Source organism: Cupressus sempervirens, chromosome 7 (genome assembly GCF_028749045.1).
Source record: "Cupressus sempervirens isolate cs-2001-9-10 chromosome 7, ASM2874904v1, whole genome shotgun sequence".
Classification (NCBI taxonomy): Eukaryota; Viridiplantae; Streptophyta; class Pinopsida; order Cupressales; family Cupressaceae; genus Cupressus; species Cupressus sempervirens.
Genome location: NC_143124.1, coordinates 653258267 through 653278880, shown reverse-complemented (window position 1 = coordinate 653278880; position 20614 = coordinate 653258267). Strand labels below are relative to the sequence as shown.

General features: G+C 34.4%; 1 protein-coding gene across 1 annotated transcript in view; it reads right to left on the bottom strand.

Annotated features, from left to right (window-relative positions):
• LOC149548356 (membrane-associated protein VIPP1, chloroplastic-like) overlaps positions 1-20614 on the bottom strand; it is an 86959-nt gene that overhangs the window by 24793 nt on the left and 41552 nt on the right. The window contains exons 2-6 of the mRNA XM_089792438.1: positions 12814-12905; positions 12554-12664; positions 12198-12262; positions 12026-12107; positions 5871-5945 (exon numbers count right to left, since the gene is read on the bottom strand). Coding sequence (XP_089648564.1) covers positions 5871-5945; positions 12026-12107; positions 12198-12262; positions 12554-12664; positions 12814-12905 — 425 coding nt within the window. The remainder of the gene's footprint in view (positions 1-5870; positions 5946-12025; positions 12108-12197; positions 12263-12553; positions 12665-12813; positions 12906-20614) is intronic.

The window sequence follows — 20614 nt, the reverse complement described above, 5'->3', positions numbered from 1 at the left end:
TGGAAGATGCAGCCCATGATTGGTGGCAACATGATGTCCATACCCAAGGATACAAAAAACATGACCTCTTATGAAGAATTCTCACAGAAACTGATTTAATAGTTTGACCGTAAACATCCCCAAAAGGATTTCAAAGACTTAACTCAGCAAAAACAAACAGGGACAATGGATGAAGACATCTGTAGGTTCAGAAGAAATTCAACAGGAGTCACATAACTATCTATTTGTGCATGGGTTAAAGGAATCAATAAAGGCTATTGGCAGTTTCATTCAAACCAACTACCCTAGATGATGCTATTGAAATAGCCTTAAGTTTAGAAACATCATCTACCAATGTAAAAGACGTAAACGAACATACAAAAGCTTTTCATAAGTAAGATACGCACGACAAGGTTTTTATGTCGAAAGATGAACTTAAGAAAAAAATAATTTAAGCTAAAAATGCCAAGAACCTTTAGGGACAAGGGCACATTTTCCATAGAAGAGAAGCCAAGAGGGAAAAGTGGTGTTTTAGATATAGTCAATTGGGAACCAAAGCATCAATTTGGAAGAAAGGAGAGGGTCCACAAGATAGAAGCAACACTCGATAAAGAAATAGAAGGAAACCCAAGCAAGACAACAAGGTATGATGAAGCAACTCTTAAGAGCAGCCAATCAAAAGGAAAAGAAATAAGAGATAGATGGAATTTTATGGAGGAGCTGCGATGCTTTTGTATCTTAGAGCTCCAAAAGTCTCCACAATTAAATTGTAATGCGAGGAATCAATGAATGTATTCTAGTTAGTACGAAGAGCTATTTTAATGTATCCTATGTGTATGCTTCATGTCTTCACATACTCATGCATATATTTTATATTTTCAAGTGTATACTTTAATAATTTTATATAGTCTACCTAGAATGATAGAATAACTAGAGAAAGATGAATTGGAGGCACATTATCATGCAAACATAGTATTGCGCAAACTCAAAGATGATGTAATATTTTTCCCTAAAATAAGAGAAATATATTGTTTCATGAGGACAAGCAAATTAAAGAGGGGTGGACTGTAATAAGCTCTGGTCCGAATATTTAATAAATATATATTAATTAATAATAAAAATAAATACTTGAATAATATAATTATCAATTGATTTTGTATTATCATGATAAATATTAATTAATTATCAATCTCATTATCAATTAACATGAACTTAGTTGTTGCATTCACATCGACTGCAACAACGTATTAGCGAACAATAAATGGGTGTTAGTGAACAATAAAAGGGTTGAGCAAGCAAATAATCATTGAGGAAGTTTATTATTATTTATGGTGGATAATATGTGATGACTTGAGGGAAAGGTGTGACAAAGGAGACATGTCCTCCAACATTGCACCCCCTCACTCCACTAAGAAGATATAAGTTGCAATAGTGGAATGCTTCCAAAGACACTGAAGGGAGTTAATACAGTTTTATATTTATCAGCAAATATTCAGTCGTAAGATAGATAATCACTGCAAACTACATGCGAAGGAAAGAACAAATAAGATCAGATAAGATAATGATATTAATGTCCAACAAGAGACCAACAAAGGGTCTAAGGGATTAGAAGATACAATAGGGAAGAAAAACAACCTAGCAGGAGCACCAAATGGTGTCCAAGAAAGAGCAAACAAGAAAGCAAAGAAAGGGAAAAATACTAGACGAGAGAAGGACGAAGTATCCTTTCTCAGTACAAAGAAATCCAGCACCAAAGGATGAGGCCCAAGGCAACCAAAGGTCCAAGTCCATCTCTGACTAGCACTGTAAATAGGGTGTCATTGTCTGGCGAATCCACGATGAGGTCTAGCAGATCTAGTATGCCCGAAGACGGGTGTAGCAAGCTTTCGCTTCTTCGATCTTTGAGGTCTTGCAATTTCTTCTCAAGTTGATATCTCTTGTAGTATGGTTGATGTAGATGGGTTTGTCCCTCCCATTGTTTCTCATACTATTATTAATATTAGGCCTCTAGTGTCTTCCTCTAATGGAAGAAAGGGTGTTGCTGAGATTTTGGTTGGTGTTGTTAGTTCTCCACTTGTTACGTCTCAAAATGTGGTTGGTTGTGATAGGGCTCATGTTGGAGGATCTATTATAATTGTTGAGAAAAGCGATGGTATTATCTTTGTTGGCCTTATATATCTGAATGTTGATGATTTTGGCTCTTTAGCTTCTGCTAGCCACTTCTCTAGTTCTTTTGTAGGAGTTGTTGGTCTTTCCTTTCAAGGTACTAAAGTTCCAAAGCTAGGTTTTTTTGATTGGCAGGATGCACCTGCTAAGGTGGAAGAAGGTTGGATTACTATGAAAGAAACAAAATCCAAGACATATATGTCTTCTTTTGACATGACCCATCGTTCCTTTGATTGTTGGAATTAAGGTTTTGGTTGATGTTTTTGGGTTGTGGAAGTTAGGGTCAATGTTTGTGTTTGTCCTTTCTCAAGTTTTTGGTTAAATAACGGTCTCTTTAAGCAACTTTGGTCTTAGGTTGTGGGATCCTATTAGTAAAACCCTTTCCTTGGTCTTATATTGTTCCTTGTTGTGGGCATTCATTATATATCTTTCATGATATTTCTATATAGGGTTTGAGATCCCTTCAAAACCCATTTTGTTTTATTCAAAAATATTAATTGAATTACTCTATCTCTATTTGAATCTGAACCATAATTTAACCAGTCTTAACCCAACCCTAACATTCATGATAACCAAACTCTAATATGAACCCTAACCAACTCATAGTTACAATTACCATATCCTTAGACCTAACCTTAATCATAGTTCTTACAGTAACCATAATTCTAACCCTCACCCTAATAATATTGTTACCCCTAACTCTTATCCTAACAATGATATGAATTGTGACCCTAACAATGATCCCAACCCTAACCCTAAACTTAATCCTAACCCTATCCCTATCCCTAACCAAAATATATACCCTAACTCCAACCCTAATCCTAAAACTAACCAAACTTTACACCTACCTATAATCCTAATTGATAAATCTTAATCCTAACCTTATTCATAAATGTTAAACCCTAATTATAAATGTTTTTTATTAGGAGAAAAATAGGTTTTTAAACCCTAACATTCTCTTCAATTACAACAATAATGCAAGATACAATCCACATACTTTGTTGACAAGAAAGGTATCCTTAATTGTAACTGGTTGAGAATTTCACCCTTACATATTTTCTCACTCCATGAATCTTGTGCTATACGCATTTCTAGTCGTCTTTTATTTTTGTATTTCCTCCCTTTAATATTTTCTATGTATTTCCATTGTAATCCCTAATTAAGGCAACAATCTTAACCTTCGCCAAAATTATTTGTTTCAAAAGAGCCTTTTTGCCTTTTATAGATGACTCTGTTTGAGAGGCTTCCAGCTAGCATCCGTAGGGCTTTCAGAAGCATCCGAGAGCATCTGCGTGCCCACAACCGGAAAAGCTAAAAAAACTTTTTAAAACACTTAAGTTGCCCATTCAACACATGTTTTAATTGCACATTTTAGGTTTTTTTTGCTATGAAACTCGAAAATGACCCTAAAGGTAAATATTGAAGCATTCACAACTCCTTTTGGAACTTTCTTTGCACCTACAACCACTTCTCATTTGGTATCTAGTTTGCATTGTCATTGTGAAGCCAAGTTCAGCATTTTCGAAGAGGATCAATCGAAGAGGGAGAGATAGCTTTCTCAAAGGAGTTTAAATCATTTACGATAAGTGATCAATCGCATTCTTGAGTATTTTGATAAAAATTTAAGAGTTTTTTATTACTTTTTTCATGTTCGTGATTTTTTTCAAGATTTTTTTCTCAAAAAAAATTGAAAGATATGTAGAAGCAAGTTTGGGTATCTATTTTGGTAGTTTTTTCTCACTTCTTTCCACTTGTATGCATGATATTCATAGTTGTTAGGACCTAATTAAAATTTATTTATTTTCTTATAGAATAGGTTGCAAAAACCTAGGCAAGAATAGATACCGGTGGTAGTGCTAGTCAAAGTTTAGTGGAAGGCCAAGGAGGGGAAGGGACTGATAATTTCAAAATTAATATAGGTTCTCCTTTGTGGAGACATTCAACATAGATACCACGGGTTTCAAGAGGTGGCTCATGCTATTGGAAGTGCAATTATTGTCAAAGTAACAAAGGAAAACCTTTCAATAGCTCATATTCTCAAGTGAAGCTTCATATTATGGGCCTTGCTGGCCACTGTCCTTCTTTGTACCGAGAAAGGATGCTTAGTCCTTCTCTCGTCTAGTGTTTTTCCCTTTCTTTGCTTTCTTGTTCGCTCTTTCTCAGACACCGTTTCGTGCTCGTGCTAGGTTTTCTTTCCCCTTGTTGTATCTTCCAATCCCTTAGATCCTTTGTTGGTCTCTTGTTGGACATTAATATCATTATCTTATCTTATTTGTTCTTTCCTTCGCATGTAGTTTGAGATTATTTATTTCCAATACTTTTCATGAGGTAAGCAAGAGACTCCTGGTCAGCTTCCCGGTGGAAAAATGTCAAACTGCATCATTTTTCTATTGATAAAGATTCCAGCATTTATCCTCGGATCAATCCCTTGGCAGCTTCCACGACATTTCAAATGCCTATAATTTCTGATTTCCCCCCTTATATCACTGTTCCTGGGAATAATTTGGTTATCCTACACTATTCAAAACCTTTTAATAGGGTCCCTCTTTGGCTTTGGAGCTTGCACTAGCATCTGACAAATGGGTGATCTTTTCTGGGACTTTCTTTAGATGTGGGACACTTCATCCCCCTCTCCCTCTGCTAGGCTCAGTTAGGCAGCCTTTTGAGGCTGGACATCCTTTGCCTTGTTTTCAATCTGTAGTTGAAGTACCTTCCTCTCCTTTGGGAAAAAGTTAATCTGCCTAAGCTTTGTCCTTTCATTGTATGACTCTTGTCTGTGAATCCTCCTTATTTGCATTTTGAGTTTTCTAAGCCTGTGCCTTCTATGTTCAGTTCTCAGATGAGCTTGAGGACTTCATATTCTATCGGTTCTTCTTCTGATGGTGGAATCTACCAAAGAATGTAACATGCCTTGGAGAAGAATGGCATGGTCGAAGATGTTTAAACTATGGTTGCACGTAAGAAATCTTTATGTCAGAAAAAAGCATCCTCTCGGATGTTCCTGCGAACTTGTAAGAAAAACTAGAAGGCCACAAAATAGCATGCCAGCTGATTGTAATTGTTCAAAAATTCAAATTGTTATTTGCAATGCTTTATGTCTCTTTGTAATGTCAAATTCCTAAGGAATTGGACCCAAATAGAACCCATGTCTTATCAAGCAAAAAGGTTTCCATGACTCAAATGTCAAAAGTTGAAACATATCAACTAACTAATTAGTAATTACTATGTCCAACTCTCAAATCTGACTATATCTTTCTAACAATATTCCTTGCATGATCAAATAAACTATAACATGTGACCATATGCTTTAGTATAAACATGTTCTCTACCACAGTTTCTTTATATAGACTTTAATATAGAATAAAATGTTTCTATTTTCAATGCAAAAATTACACTGGGATGTATAATGAACAATTGGCAACAAATGTTATTTTAGAATAATCGGAGTACAAGGATTCTCAAAAATGACTGCAACTACAACTTATGGAGCCCTTGATATAGATCTGCCACTGTTATATTGAAAACAAATAGAAGCATGCATAGGAAAGAAAAATACTGAATAGGCACAACTTTATAAACACTAACATAGCAGCAGAAAAATTCTCAGTTTTAATACTATCTAAATGAAAATAAATTAGGAGTACCTAGTGTAATTTGTGTTACTTGTAGAAGAGGTCTAATTTCCAAAGCAAGCTTAACCTGAGATTTTTGAGAAACGAACTTACCCTTGTACTTGATATAAGCTTTTCAACAACACCCTTTTGTTGGTCAAGTTGACTCTTCAAGGCATTTGAATTGTCCTGCATTTCATTCACTAATAAGAAACAGAATTTGTGTATTTAGAACATCAATAATGTGTTTGCATGTTTACAACATATTGCTGGTCATAATTTACTACATAATTTGCAGAATACAGTTGTTTAGATTTGGGCAATCTCCGACAAGGTATAAACTATATTCTGATCAGAACTTTTTCAGTGTGAATGCCTTCCCATTTCTTAGTCCTCCAGTGAGCAAAAGATAGACCCCTTTCTGAATAGTTAGCAGCTGTACCTAAAAGCAGATTCTGATGACTGCTAAATTGCTAAAGCAAGACATGACAATGCCAAGTTCCACTGGATGAAAACAACTCTTAACATAGATATACAAGAATTAATAAAATATATCAGCAGCAACAGATCTAAATCGAAACACATAATATGCATCCATTTGAAAACATGCTTGACTGAAATATTTGGCTTAAACATGCCAGGAATGGTCTCTTTGCATCAATCATACAATCCAACGTGAAAATGGTTCAAAATTTCAAATAGATTTCCAAAAGCCTTTTTCTAGATAATAAAAAAATTATTTGCTTATCAATACAGTTGTGACTTTGACCTGCTAAATTGTATTTCCTGAATTATTAAATATTCTATTTCACAGCCCTGGCATTTATCCTCAGACTCCACTATCAAGATTCAAAACATATTCTCAAGAATATGGAAGCAGAGTCAAAATGATAGCAAGGACTTTGGGACAAAGAAGTTAGTGGAATAGTATTTAGACATAGTCAAAATTTGTCACAAGGTTTCAATTCATGTTCAGCAACAATAAATTTGGATGAAGTTCAGCAAGGAGGAAAAAATCAGAAAAGAAAATCATGATCAATTTCACCTCATATAAATTTGATTTAAAAATAGTTATGTATAATAAATCTATAAAAATAAAATAGTTATCCGATGGGCTATATTCTGGGTTGTGTTTTGGCTGGAATAACGCTGGAAACAAGTTGCCCTTAAACGATTTTAAGGTAGTTATTGGCTGTTATAGTGAACAATATGAATTGATTATCTACTACATTAAATATTACAGGAGTAAATGAAGATCAATTTTGTTGATATGTATACTGTGATCTGTGTCAGGTAAATGCAACCAATCTTGGTAAATACTGGAGTTTTTTTGCTTTTGGCTTTTTCAATTACTCTATATGCTGACCTCATGTTGTATGAGAAATGGACAGGTTCAGTAACATAACTATTAGATCTGAATTCAAAAGATTCTGTTAATTAGTCCTTCTATTCCAGCAATGAAGAAATTACGAAACAGTATTAATTTAGCATTTCTAATTTTGTACTTAAAAGAAATTAAGCTTGAAAATCTCCTAAACATTTGCAAGAAATTTCCATGCAACGAGAAAGCCAATTAGCAAGAATCTAAGGGAGCATTACGAACAAATGGTATACCTGATATATTTTAGTTAGTCAAATATTCTTTCATGTAGCTCTTGACTTTGACCAACTTTAAATACCTTTGAGAAGCGGTCTCAAATCATTAAGCAACAGCCGGACAGCCTTACAGTATCATTTTCATTTCTCAAAAGGCTGAGACATTTTCTCTTACTAGTGTTTTTTAGATGATTAAGACTGCTTTAAGCACTAAGTTTCAGCAAAAATTGTAAAAGTAACTGGTTGCTCCTTAGAAGAAACTGCAATCTGTTGGTAGTAAACCATTGGGTATATCATGGGCAGCATTTATTCCTTGTGAGTTCACAGGAGGATATGTTTCTCCCTTTTGGTGTGTTGTGTATTGTCTATTTTTGTGCATTTGAGCATGCCAGAATAAGCATGTTAGATGCAAGTGACATAACAACCCAAAGTTAATGAAACCAATTTTCCCCAGCTATTGCATCAATTTATTCGCAATCAACAAAAATATTTGTTGGCAGTTAATTATTGCCTTTCAGGTCGAAAGCAAGGAATGTGTCTACTACCTCAAACTTGCTTTTAAATACCACAAGCTGGGCATGTGTCATATAGAGGAAGCCATCAATGTAGGGATGCACAAGCAAGAAAATAAAAGAACCACATACCACTATGTTGCCGAACAAGTCTTAATTAATCAGTTGATGCTTGTCTTTTTAACGGCTTCCACCATCCCATGTGAGCATGCCTATTTATAATATCACATACTTTAAACATAATATACACCATACAACATATTGAGATTTGTATAATGGTTTGGTTGTTTCCAGTATTAAACAGATGAAAGTCACTCTCCAATTCTGAATGCCTTTACCATTTACGTGATCCATTTCACTGCAGCCTTTTCAGACTACATGCAACACAAGCTAAGAAAGGTACATTGTGATTTTTGCTTGTGATTGGTCTTACTTAGTCTTACTTAGCAAGCATAAACCCTTGTAGATATATTTGGTCCACCAAGGTTGTGGGATTGGTGATAAAGCCAAGAAACAGACAAGAACAGACAGAAAAAAGAGACATGGGCAGATAATATGTCTTCTGCAAAATGAGCTACTACTTTTATACTTTCTACCCAAATATTTCAAGGATCCCCACCTCAAAAGGAGTTCCATGTGATTCAACTTCAGAGCCTTCTTTAACAACATTATTCTGTCAAATAGGATAACATTGATGATCTTGGAGGATTTGGCAATTGATCAATATGCATCATCCCAAGGGCCCAAACCATGCACATTGTATACCATTGACTTTTGTCATGGTCTCATTTCTTGCCACTCGGGATTGAAATTGTGGAGGCTAACTTCTGATATCTTGTAATGTCCCCTTTCTGGGATGGTATGGTTTATTACGATAATAGACAATTTCTATTATCTTTGTTTAGTATCTAATGGTTATCTATTGTAATCTTCTTTAAATATTAGAATGTTTCTATAAATATTAGAATATTTTTAATATTTAGTTTTCTGTTTCTAGAATAGAATGTTTCTATTCTTTACAATTGTTTCTTAAGGAAACATTGTTCAGTCTCTTGTATAAATTGATCTCTTGGTCTCTGTTAATAGCAAGCAAATATTTTCCAATTACTTCATAATATGGTATCAAAGCTAATACTCTAAATTTTTTCGAAAATAATTATAATTTCTTAGTTGAAATTATCTGCCTTTCATTTTCAAAATTATTTACATGCATATTTGGTTCCAACTCTCTCTATAATCCGACGGGTTTCTGTTTTGAGAGATCTAAATTCGCCGACTTCTGTTTCTTGAAGGGTTTTTCTGAGAGCTCAACTGGGTTGTGTTAGATTTTTCTGGGTGTTTCGATTTTTATGCCTCGATTTTTTAGTGAGCCGATCTAGAAACCGACAACATATTATTTCTAGGTTTTTCAAGCTCTCTTCTCGGTCACCTTTCAAATTTTATGGGTCTACTTTTTTAAGGTTGCATGTTTGTTGCATGTACTTGCATGTTGTTTGCATGTGCTACTTTACCATGCAAAGTCTCATGTTTTGCCTCCCTTACAAATTCTGGTGGGTTTTCATAATTGTATTCCTCAAAAAAAATATTTTAATGGGTTTTAATATATTTTTCCCTAAAAAAAAAATTATGCGTTTCTATAAATTTTCCTTAAAATTTTTGATTCTGTAATTCACAAAGTTGTGTGGGTTTCCTTTGTGGGTTTGTAATTTTTTCCTACAAAATTATGTGTTGGGTTTTAACGTTTTTCTTATAAAAAACGAAGCTTTGTAATGTTGGGTTTTGATTGATTTTTCATCACAAAAATCATGTTGGGTTTTGATTGATTTTTCGCCTCAAAAATCATGTTGGGTTTTGATTGTTTTTTCACCTCAAAAATCATGTTGGGTTTTGATTGTTTTTTCACCTCAAAAATCATGGACTTTGATTGATTTTTAATCACAAAAATCATGTTGGGGTTGTGATTGATTTTTCACCTCAAAAATCATGGCTTTTTGCAGTTTGTTTTGGAGCATTATGCTCATCTGCAAAGTTTTGGAGCATTATCCAAAGTACCATCAGCGGTCTTCTCAAGAGACATCCTTTGCTCTAGATTTAAAAGGCTCTCGGCAGAAAAACATTCAATGCAACTATTGCCAAAAGTTTGGGCACATGAAGGTTGAATGTCGGAAGTGCTTAGCTGCCCTATCTAAGCAATTTGGTTTGCTGCCCACAGCGAATAGTGCGGAGCCCCTTGAGCAGACAAAAACTGCCTTTGACGATTTTTGACAACTTCGTGCTTTGGATAGATTAACCATTAAGGGAAGGTATAATGATAATAGATAGTTTCTATTATCTTTGTTTAGTATCTAATAGTTATCTATTGTAATCTTTTGTAAATATTAGAATATTTTTGTAAATATTAGAATATTTCTAATATTTAGTTTTTTGTTTCTAGAATAGAATGTTTCTATTCTTTACGATTGTTTCTTAAAGAAACATCATTCAATTTCTTGTATAAATTGATCTCTTGGTCTTTATTAATAACAAGCAAATATTTTCCAATTACATTGTAATATGGTTTATGATTGGATTAGTCTTTTATTGGCCCTTGTAGGCTAACACTAATGGTTAGAGGGTCCTAGTTGGCAATGCAAGAGGCTTATTCCAATTTAAGAGATCAAAAATGTTGAAGGATTGCTCTTTGTTGGTTCAGTTTGGCACACTTACTATTTATAATAAGTTACTATTTTCGGAAAAGTCCAGATTACTAATTAGTGAAGCATCTCCTTGGCACCATAAGCTTGATCAGGAATTCTGGGACTAACTATTTGTAGTAATTCATATTTGCAAAGTTACTACTTTTGGCAGGGCATGTGGATACAAGGTATATGTAGCAGTCTTCCTATTTTTCAGTTGACTTAGTGAAATAATGATATTGGTGCAAGTTATGTTATTTAGTTATTAATAACAGTGACTTTATTAATAATTAATCATTAAAGGTGAATTATAAAGATATGTACAATGGGGCCATGACCCTCAATTTAAGTGATTTAAAAGTACAATTACTTATTTTAATATTTGAGGGCCATTTGTTGATGTGTAGAAGTCAAAAAAATAAATTTAAAGTATGTTTGAAAATGATTATTAAAAACATTACTTTTGAGGGGCCATTTATTAAAGCATTCAATGAAGCTGAAATGAAAAGAATTTCTATCATTTTAAATGCTTTAAAACACACATGAAGGAAACTGACCTCTTGAGGAAAATATATAAGGTTTTTGAAAAGAAAAGAGAAGGTATTCACTCATTTTGACAATTGAAGACTTCAAATTGTGCTTGTGCTCTTCTTATGGAGAAGTAGAAACTGGGGTTCGCTAGATTTCTAAATGGTGCTTCACATGGTGCTTAATTGAATTTATTTTCATTTTGGATTCCACTAACAATTTCTTCAATGGTAACTCATGTACAATATAAACATGGTCTCGGTACAAGTAATTAAATCTCTAACGAAGCTTTTGCCACCCATAGTAAATCTTGATGTGATTGTGGTTTACCCTGAGTCAGTATCCTACTCTTATATTCATTACCAAGAAAAAGAAGGATGATCTTGTAAAACCTTTTACTGCTACAAATAAAGATGGTCAAGTTAAGAAATCACAGGTTACATAATTGAAAGCTAATAAAAAGATTGTTGTACATTTCAATTTGTTTTCCACATACAATGTATAACAAAGCACTCTGAAAGTGTTCCTCTATTCAGTAACAAAGGAGTTCAATAGTGTGGGACAATAAATCAGTTCTTACAATTTTTAAAATATGCAAGTAGTTCAGTAGATAACTAAAATCATCAAAATTGTGAAATGTAACTTCATTTCCACAGAATCAACTTTTACACCATACATGTATGTTGTATGTGGTCATGACAGGTTTAATAAAGGTTGACTGCTATTTTGTCACTCATAGAAATGGGTGGATTAAAGGGTGATAAATAACTTGTTTATGCCATTTTTTTCGAAAGCATACTTGTAACTTATTTCTTTCATCACTTCTAGACGTAGAGAAAGAGTGTGCCTTGCAAACATACATCTTCAAAATTCGTATATTGAATTAAACAGGCTGGCAAAGTCAATATATTCATAGTTTGTAAATTGAAAAATATAACACTTAACAGTAGACAGTTACCTCCAAGGCTTTGCGACGGACCAGAGCCTCACGTGCAAGATTTTCATCTCCTTTCTCTAATGCAAGTTTGGCTCGACGGTACCTTTTTGGAAAAGAAATAACTTGGCCCCATGAATATTGATGTACTCACATACTTTAGAGTCTAGACCAAACTTTAGTAACAAAAACTCACCAATCGTCTGCAGATTGCTTTGCAGTTTTATATCTGTTCTCCAACTGTTTTTGAGATGCTAAAACCTTTACAAATTACATTTTCATTAGAATTTAGATGCAAGATACTCCATGGTTAATATTGATAAAGTGAAAATAATAAATAGTTATGATCAAAGGGTATCTTCCATAAAAATTTATTGCTTCAATGTTCTTTTAATATTAATTCCAGTACTCTTCACTAAGCTTACTCATCAGAATCAGAATACTGTTAAAAATTCTTAATCTCTGGTATTGAAATTTGTTTTGTGTTGCAGTTTGCATATTGCACCATAGGAGGTTTCAGCATAAACCTCTGGATCAAAGATAAAACAAAACCTGTGCAGAAGCTTGACGCATCTTTGTCAAATCAGTGTTCATTTCTTCAACAGTCTGGTCCAAAATCTTTTCGGGGTCCTCTACACTGCTTAGTATTGCATTTGCATATGACTGTTAACCAAAGACGAAAAGAAAGTGACTAAACAGAAAGAACATTCTAAATAAATGTAACAAGGGTAATCATCTCTCAAGAGCCATTATTAAATTTCAATTGCTTAGCTAAAAATTATTTTTCTGAGGCCCTTCCTCTTCCTTTATACCTTTACAAGCCTGACAACGCGCTCAAAGATGTTCATTTGAAAACGTTCCCCACCACTTTGGACATCTTGGGCTGTTGGCAACCTAAGTGTCACTAAACATGAAAGCAACATTAATGATGTTACATTGATCTGATATAGCACTAGACTAAGTAAAATTTATTTATAATTAGTAAGTATCATACATACGCTAAGGAGAATTGGTGGGTGAATGAAAAAATAAAACCCCGTAAAGTTTTTTAAATTTTCACCAAAGCAAAACAAGAATGGATTAACAAAATTCAATGTCTGTTAAGCCATTCCTAGGGAAGGTTAATATCCAATGGCAAAGAAAGTCTACTACTGTTCTAAAAGTAATACAATGGAGAATGGTAGGTAAGAGCCTACAACACAATGTTAAATTGTGAGCCTCTTATCTGGGAGGTCTTGGGTTCAAGTCAACCCGAGCTTGGTAAATAATAATAATAATTAATCACAACACAATAATAATAATCTTAGCCTCGGCCTCTTACCAATCAAAAAAATAATACAATGGAGAATGGTATATTATTCCTTCTAATGAAAACTGTAATCTTGAATATGGTCAAATATGGACTATCTTCTCTCAATTTTTCATTTATACAAGTACCATTTTTCAGTGTTAGTAATTAAAATAAATCTTCTTTTCTGTCTTTTCTTGAAAAGAACCCTTGCACACAGGTACTGGGGCTGCAAAGAATCCTTCCCCTATCCTCCTACTCGATATTTCCCAGCCCCGAACCCTTCAAAGTACTTTAGGTAATTGTCCTAAGATTCCACTGCCACCTTCTCAGTCAAATTATTGTATCTGGCACTCTAAAAAATTACTACAAAACTGATGACCTATTATTCTTTTGCCACCTTTTGAGTCAGATTATTGTGGTTAGGGATGACATGGCTGAATATAACTGGCACAGATCATCAATCCTAGTGGTACTAAAGGGAAACAAACTTTAATTTGGATGGTTATTCCCTTCCACACAAAAAGAGTTGTCATGCTGATGGTGCTCACAAGCATGGACACAAAGTGTAAAGTCCCATTTTGTAGGGGCCATTAGAAGTCAACCAAATATTAAGTTGTCAAATCATATCAAATTAAATGACAATTTAATAAAGTATTAAATGACTTTTATAATTTATTGGAGCTTAATGAAAATTATTAATAGTCATTTTAATTTAAAAGAGGGGAATAATAAAGAGACAGACAAGTAATTCCAAGAGAAAGGTAGAGGAAAATGAAGTCAGAAGGATGTAATATTGAAGAACATGGAGAAGCTCATTTTCAGCACACTTGGATATATGTTTGATTTTCTTCTCAATATAGCTTGCACAGATCATCAATCCTAGTGGAGAAGCTCATTTTCAGCACGCTTGGATATATGTTTGATTTTGTTCTCAATATAACTGGCACAGATCATCAATCCTAGTGGTACTAAAGGGAAACAAACTTTAATTTGGATGGTCATTCCTTTCCACAGAAAAAGAGTTGTCATGCTGATGGTGCTCACAAGCATGGACACAAAGTGTAAAGTCCCTTTTTTAGGGCCATTAGAAGTCAACCAAATATTAAGCTGTCAAATCATATCAAATTAAATGACAACTTAATAAAGTATTAAAATGACTTTTATTGGAGCTTAATGAAAATTATTAATAGTCATTTTAATTTAAAAGAGGGGAATAATAAAGAGACGGTAAAGCAATTCCAAGAGAAAGGTAGAGGGAAAACGAAGTCACAAGGATGTAATATTGAAGAACATGGAGAAGCTCATTTTCAGCACACTTGGATATATGTTTGATTTTGATCTCTTGGAGAATTTGGGGAAGCTTTTTGACTTTTGGCAGGTTTAAGGACAGAAACCTCGAGCTTGGAGGCAGAGGACAGAAACTCAATGTCTGTTGGAGATATCACTCCGGTGTTTTGCTTTGTGCTTCAAATTCATTCTTTTCATTATCCATAATCTCTATTCCAATCTGATATTTTACTCAGTTACCAGATTCTGCTATTTAGGCCCGGGTCCTGGTATTGGTACAGTTTTGGTACTGGTTCCTTTGGGGTACTTCATGGGTTCTTTGTGGGTCCTTCTGTTAAGGACACACAATGAACAGGGGCACCTAGGAAGTACCCCAGGGCGACTGGTCAGTCTATGTATGTATTTCTGATTTTTTTATCAACGTACTGTTTGTATAAGCTTTAGATATTGTCTTGCAACAGCTTGGTAATATTATTCAAGTCAAAATTGGTCTATGTAATGCACTTAGTTTATGACAGAAGTTAAACAGCAGTCTACTTTAATTTATTTGAAGATCAGACTGATTTTTTTATTTGTAGATCTGAGTACATTACTATTGATAGATTTGTAAAAGCCACACCATAGCTATGTTTGTTAATCATTATTGGATTGATGCCAATTTGTAATTCATGTAATTTGAAACAATATCAGTAATGCAATTAATTTATTTATAATTTTATTGGCCATTATGGATTTATGAGTATCACTCTTCTTTTTATATTTTTGAAGTCAATTTTTTAACATACATACATACATATGCAAACGAACCTGAACCTGCAAGGGGGAAAAAATTGTCGTACCCATAAATCCGAACCCCGTATCCGTACCCGAATCGGCAACTTAAATATTTTATGATTATCAATATAATTTGTGGGATTAATTGAAATCAATTGCATGCAAATTGTTGTTAAATTTTTGTGGATAGTTTGGTTAAAACATCTAGAAAAAATATTCCTCAGCGGATATTTCAGTGGTACCAAAGGTGGCTCTCCTACCATCCTGTGAGGTTTCATAAGTAACAGGTTTCAATTTTGGACTTATCTGCAATGATTTTTTAAGAAATAAATTTATTTGACTACTCAAACTAAGAAATACATTATTATTGGCATATCAAAGTCTGGGAATAATATCAGAATGCTGGCAGCTTTCTCACAAACTAGTAAGCACCATCGATGTCAACCTTGGAGTTATATTTGGTTCGTGGTTAATATAAGTTGGCCTTTAAGCACAACTGCACACAAGAGAGCTAATATCAGCACCCAATATTATTACTGTCCAGCTTTCTTATGTTTATGGTGAATGTTTGTAAAGGCTGGAGTAACCACAGGAAGCTATCCCCTTGCCCCTCTGAGTCGTTGGTACCATAAAAGACTTTGCTGTAAGTTCGTTATGTTACAAGGTTGAGGTGAAGACTTTATTAATCAATGGGCCATAATCACAAAACATTATTAAATCGATTGCTTGGTAGGAAAATATTTGCAAACAAATAAAATATACTGGAGTTATTACTAGTTTGCCGATTTATACAATTCTTTCATCTGCGAATTATTTGGTGGTCCCAAACTATATAGTGACAAATGAATTATTGATTCATGCAATGATCATGGAAACAAAAAAGGAAATATTTGTTGAACTTTGATTAAAAGATAATATTTTATAGAGCAAATATTCTGAAGCCATTCTATAGTCTCGGCAAAATAATTGTGAACTGCGATTCCCTATTGGTGAAGGCTGTTGAAGAAATATATTGGCATTTTCCGTAGCTGCTTCCACAGGGTGTACTGTTGGTTATTGTGGTACCACTTCACATTGCCATTTGAGCTATATATTCAACACGGTTACCCCATCAAATTTCTGAGTGTCTTAGGGAACAAACAGTGAGTGTTTTGTATTTGCAGCGGTACAAAACTGATCAATACTAGGGCATACAATACATTATACAACTTACAATGAGCTATATTCTGGACAGACTAGATTAAAGTTTGAAGTTGTTTACAAAGACATACAATTATGTGTCTTTCCTGGCCATTATATGTTGAAGATAATGTAACTGTGAAAGAAATATTCACCTTGATAATCTGTCATGAGCTTCCATGGAAGTCATTTGTCATGTTTTCATATTTCTTTTTCTCTGTTGGGCTCGAGCTGAAGTTGTTGTCATGTTGTGGCCTTTATTATTTTCATTCTATGCGACGATTATATTGTCTATCAGTTGCTTCTATTGTGTTCAAGCTATATCATGGCTGAAGAGTATCGCATATAATATGTTTGTGCCTTGTGTGTGCTTACTTGGCACCATGCGGTTGTAATGATCCGCTGGCAGAGAACATCGTTAATAAAATGCTGATGATTTATTTATTGGAGTCGTCAATTCACTCTTTGAGCCCGTCAATTCACTGATATCATCGGGTCATTGCTACCATCCACTCTCATATTATAGATGCCATGGGTCTTTTGTAACTGTCATCGCTTGGTGAGAATGAACAACCTTTCAGCTTTGAACAATATTTGTCTCTCTGTAAGCAATGATATCGACCTTCATAGTGTGATGATGTGTACTCCGCTGCATGTTGGTATTGCTTTGTCGATACTATGTATTTGCAATGATAGATGTGTTCACTCATCCTCCTTATTAGAGTCATTTCGTATTAGTGTGTGTAACAGAGCATATCCATGATTAATGAATGAGTGATTCTTGTGAATGTAATTCATATGTTTTGTAAGCAGTTTTGTTATTGAGAGACTCAGAGACTTTTGCAATATGGCTTTTCATTCACTGGGAATAGACGCCAATCATAAGGAAGGAAATCTATTGTATTTGTTTTGAGATCTAAATAAATGATCTATTCTTCGGGTGTGGCTAGGTTTTTCCCTAGACTATGAGGGTTCTCCCAGGAACAAACATTTGTGGCTTCTGCTCTTATGATTTCAAAGTTTCTGATTATTGCATGTTATGTTATTCTGGTTCGTAAAATCAATATGGTATCAAAGCATCTCTAAGTAAACATCCCGAAACAGAATTATTCTACCTGCGTTTAGGCAGAAGAAGTATATAACAGATCTTATCTCAGTTATAATAGTCTATTTTTGAGAGGTATTCTTTAAGGTGATGTTCATTGGCATTCATTGTGCGAGATAGTAGACATGCAATGCTATGATCATCATATGAATGCTGGTCTGCGATTATTGTTCAATAATGTTAAAAAGAGATAGTTGTGTATTGAATATGTGTGTGTTGAGATCCTTCTCGAATAAGATTAGACTATGAAGAGATAAGTATTTTATATTGATCATGAATTATATATATTTAATTCATGCAATAGCATTGAGAGTAGTGAATCATGTATGCTTCTAGCATTATGAAATATCCCTAATGGATATTGACCTGGTTTCTTTCTCAAAGTATACTCAACTCTTAAACATATGCAGATGTATTACGAAACACAATAGAAACCAATAGAAACTCCAATAGATATTAACTCGTTCTTTCAAAATAATATTCAGGATTCAAACATATGAAAATGCATTACAAACCAATAGTACAAAACTAGTAAAACTCTCATAAAATTCCTCAAAAACATGTTATTGCATTATACAACAGCAATCCAATAACCAACATTCAGAATCCAATAACAACTGAAGTGACGTCTCCATGGACAATGAGTTTGCGTCCACTGTCTGCTGGCACGAGGGGCTACATCCTCACACTGGCTGAAAGCTAAAGATTTCCAAATAACTCTCGCAAGAAAGAAAGAGAAATCTGAATCATAAATCAAGCATGCCAAATGAAAGAGGCTCTTCTCCTTTTATCCTCACAGCTGTGACTCTTCGACTCCCCCTCCTGGCTCTTCGTCTTATCTCTCCTTGTACTTTTTGCCCACCTCATAATATTAAATTGACCTTCAATATTTTGAGTCCACACTCTCTAAGTCAATTTTAATGTTATATATAATATGTATTTAACTTTTCTAATGTCCCAAAAAGGGGACATTACAAATCTCCCCTCCTTGAAATTGCTTGTTCTCAAGCAATTAGTACCAGAATCCCATACGAATCTACAAGTAGTTTTGCAGCCCAATCTAAAAACAAATTCGGTCACACTACGAAGCAAGGTATCACTATGCAACCCCTCCATTAGCCACATCTCTAGACCCCATATAAATCTATGAAATATCGCTGCACTCATAGACTGTACAACTCTGATTATCCTCACATCCAGTCTCAAACTAAGTAGAACTCTAACAAAATCCACAATAAGCCATAGATACATATTGTCAATGCCTAGATCCCAAACCCTGTTGTCATGACCATTTGATATGATGAGATAGAAATGTATCAATAGGTTCTATATAACCCAGTAGATGGTGACAACCCGACCAAAATAGATGATGTAAGAAATGAACTGCTCGAAAGCTAAAACTAACATCACATGCACATCAAAAACCATACCGTCCTCATAAGTCTAGAGAACCCCTCAGTACACAAGTGCTACGAGTAAGTATGAAGCTGTAAAGCCATTCACTATGATTGAAACATAACTCTCATCAATACTCCACCAAGATCTATTCAAACGATGTAGGAAATCCATCCAACTCCTAAATGGATTGAAATCGGGAACCATATTTGGACTGATCCAATGACAAGCAACGATACTCAATTCACCAATCCCATCCTGTGACCAAGATTCACTGCTAGGAGTTGTACCAGGATCCAATATTATGAAATCAAAATCATCTTCTTCATGGAAATCAAAAGGAGTTCCCTCATTTAACACAAAAAGGGGATTATTGGAAGTCCAATCCTATAATGTCCCCATTTTTCCTAGCATTGGAGTTTCAGGGATTACCCTATTATTGTGATCCTCGTAGGCTAATTATTGCGGATAGAGGATCTTCTGTGGCAACGGCTTGGCTTGGGAGGGTCTTATCTTCTCCACATTTCAATAAGCTACAAGTTGGCCTTCGTTTGGCTCAGATCGGACTTTGTTTGGACTTAGTTTTGTGTACTTACTATTTGTGTAAGTTGGTGTTAATCAAGATGGACCCATTCTATTTTTGAAAAGTGCATTTGGTCACATGGAGAAATAATAAATATGACTCCTATTTCAGATGGCATATTTAAATGATGAGTATTTTGGGAGATATTATAATTTTAGTGGCCAAATTATTATTAATTATTAAATGGTTTATTATAAAGTTATAATTTAACTTTATAATTTCACTTAAGTTGAGAGTTGAGTTATAATTGGAAAGTGTCATTTATTAATTAGTTAAGCAAAGTCAAGTGAGAGAATCTAAAGGAAGCTTCTAATTAATGTTGTGAAGCTTCTTGAATGAAGTTACATTTTGGCACCAAAAGGGAATTTGAAGGTTATAAATACAAGCCCATTTGTTGAGAAAAGCATGCTTGGATATTTATCTGCTTTTGTTGCCTTTGTGGCTTTTTTCTGAGGTTCTGAATTTTGTTGCCCTTGCTAAAGTATAAGGATTGACTCTGAGATTCTGAGAAGTGGTTGGGAATCTACAACTATCGTATTGTGGATTGTATTTCTGGAAATTATTGCAAGTGTTTTTCCCTACTATACTTACTGTGACTAGGGATTGATCTAAGGTTTCTTTCCATTGCTGAAGTATAGTAGAGATTGGTTGCTTCTTTTGAGTTTGTTTAGGATTATGTTTTGAGTGGTGGTGATTCACACATTTGTTGTAGGTGTGTGTCTGCAATTATCCACTGACATCGAGTTAAAGCAACTACATGTCTATTCTTGGTCTTGAGGCGTGGCTGTAATTCTGCAAATTGGTGCAGTGATTTGGTGGCATTAGCAAGGTTTCACAGCCTAGTTCAAACTGTAATATATAAGGCTGTTTTTGATGATTCGAACCTGCAGTTTGGCGCATTGCTGGCATTGTATCTAGGCAGCTAATCGTCATTTTTGACATCTTTGGAACTGCTGTAGCTGCACATTCCAGACTTGTGATTTGTGGTGAAGCTCATGG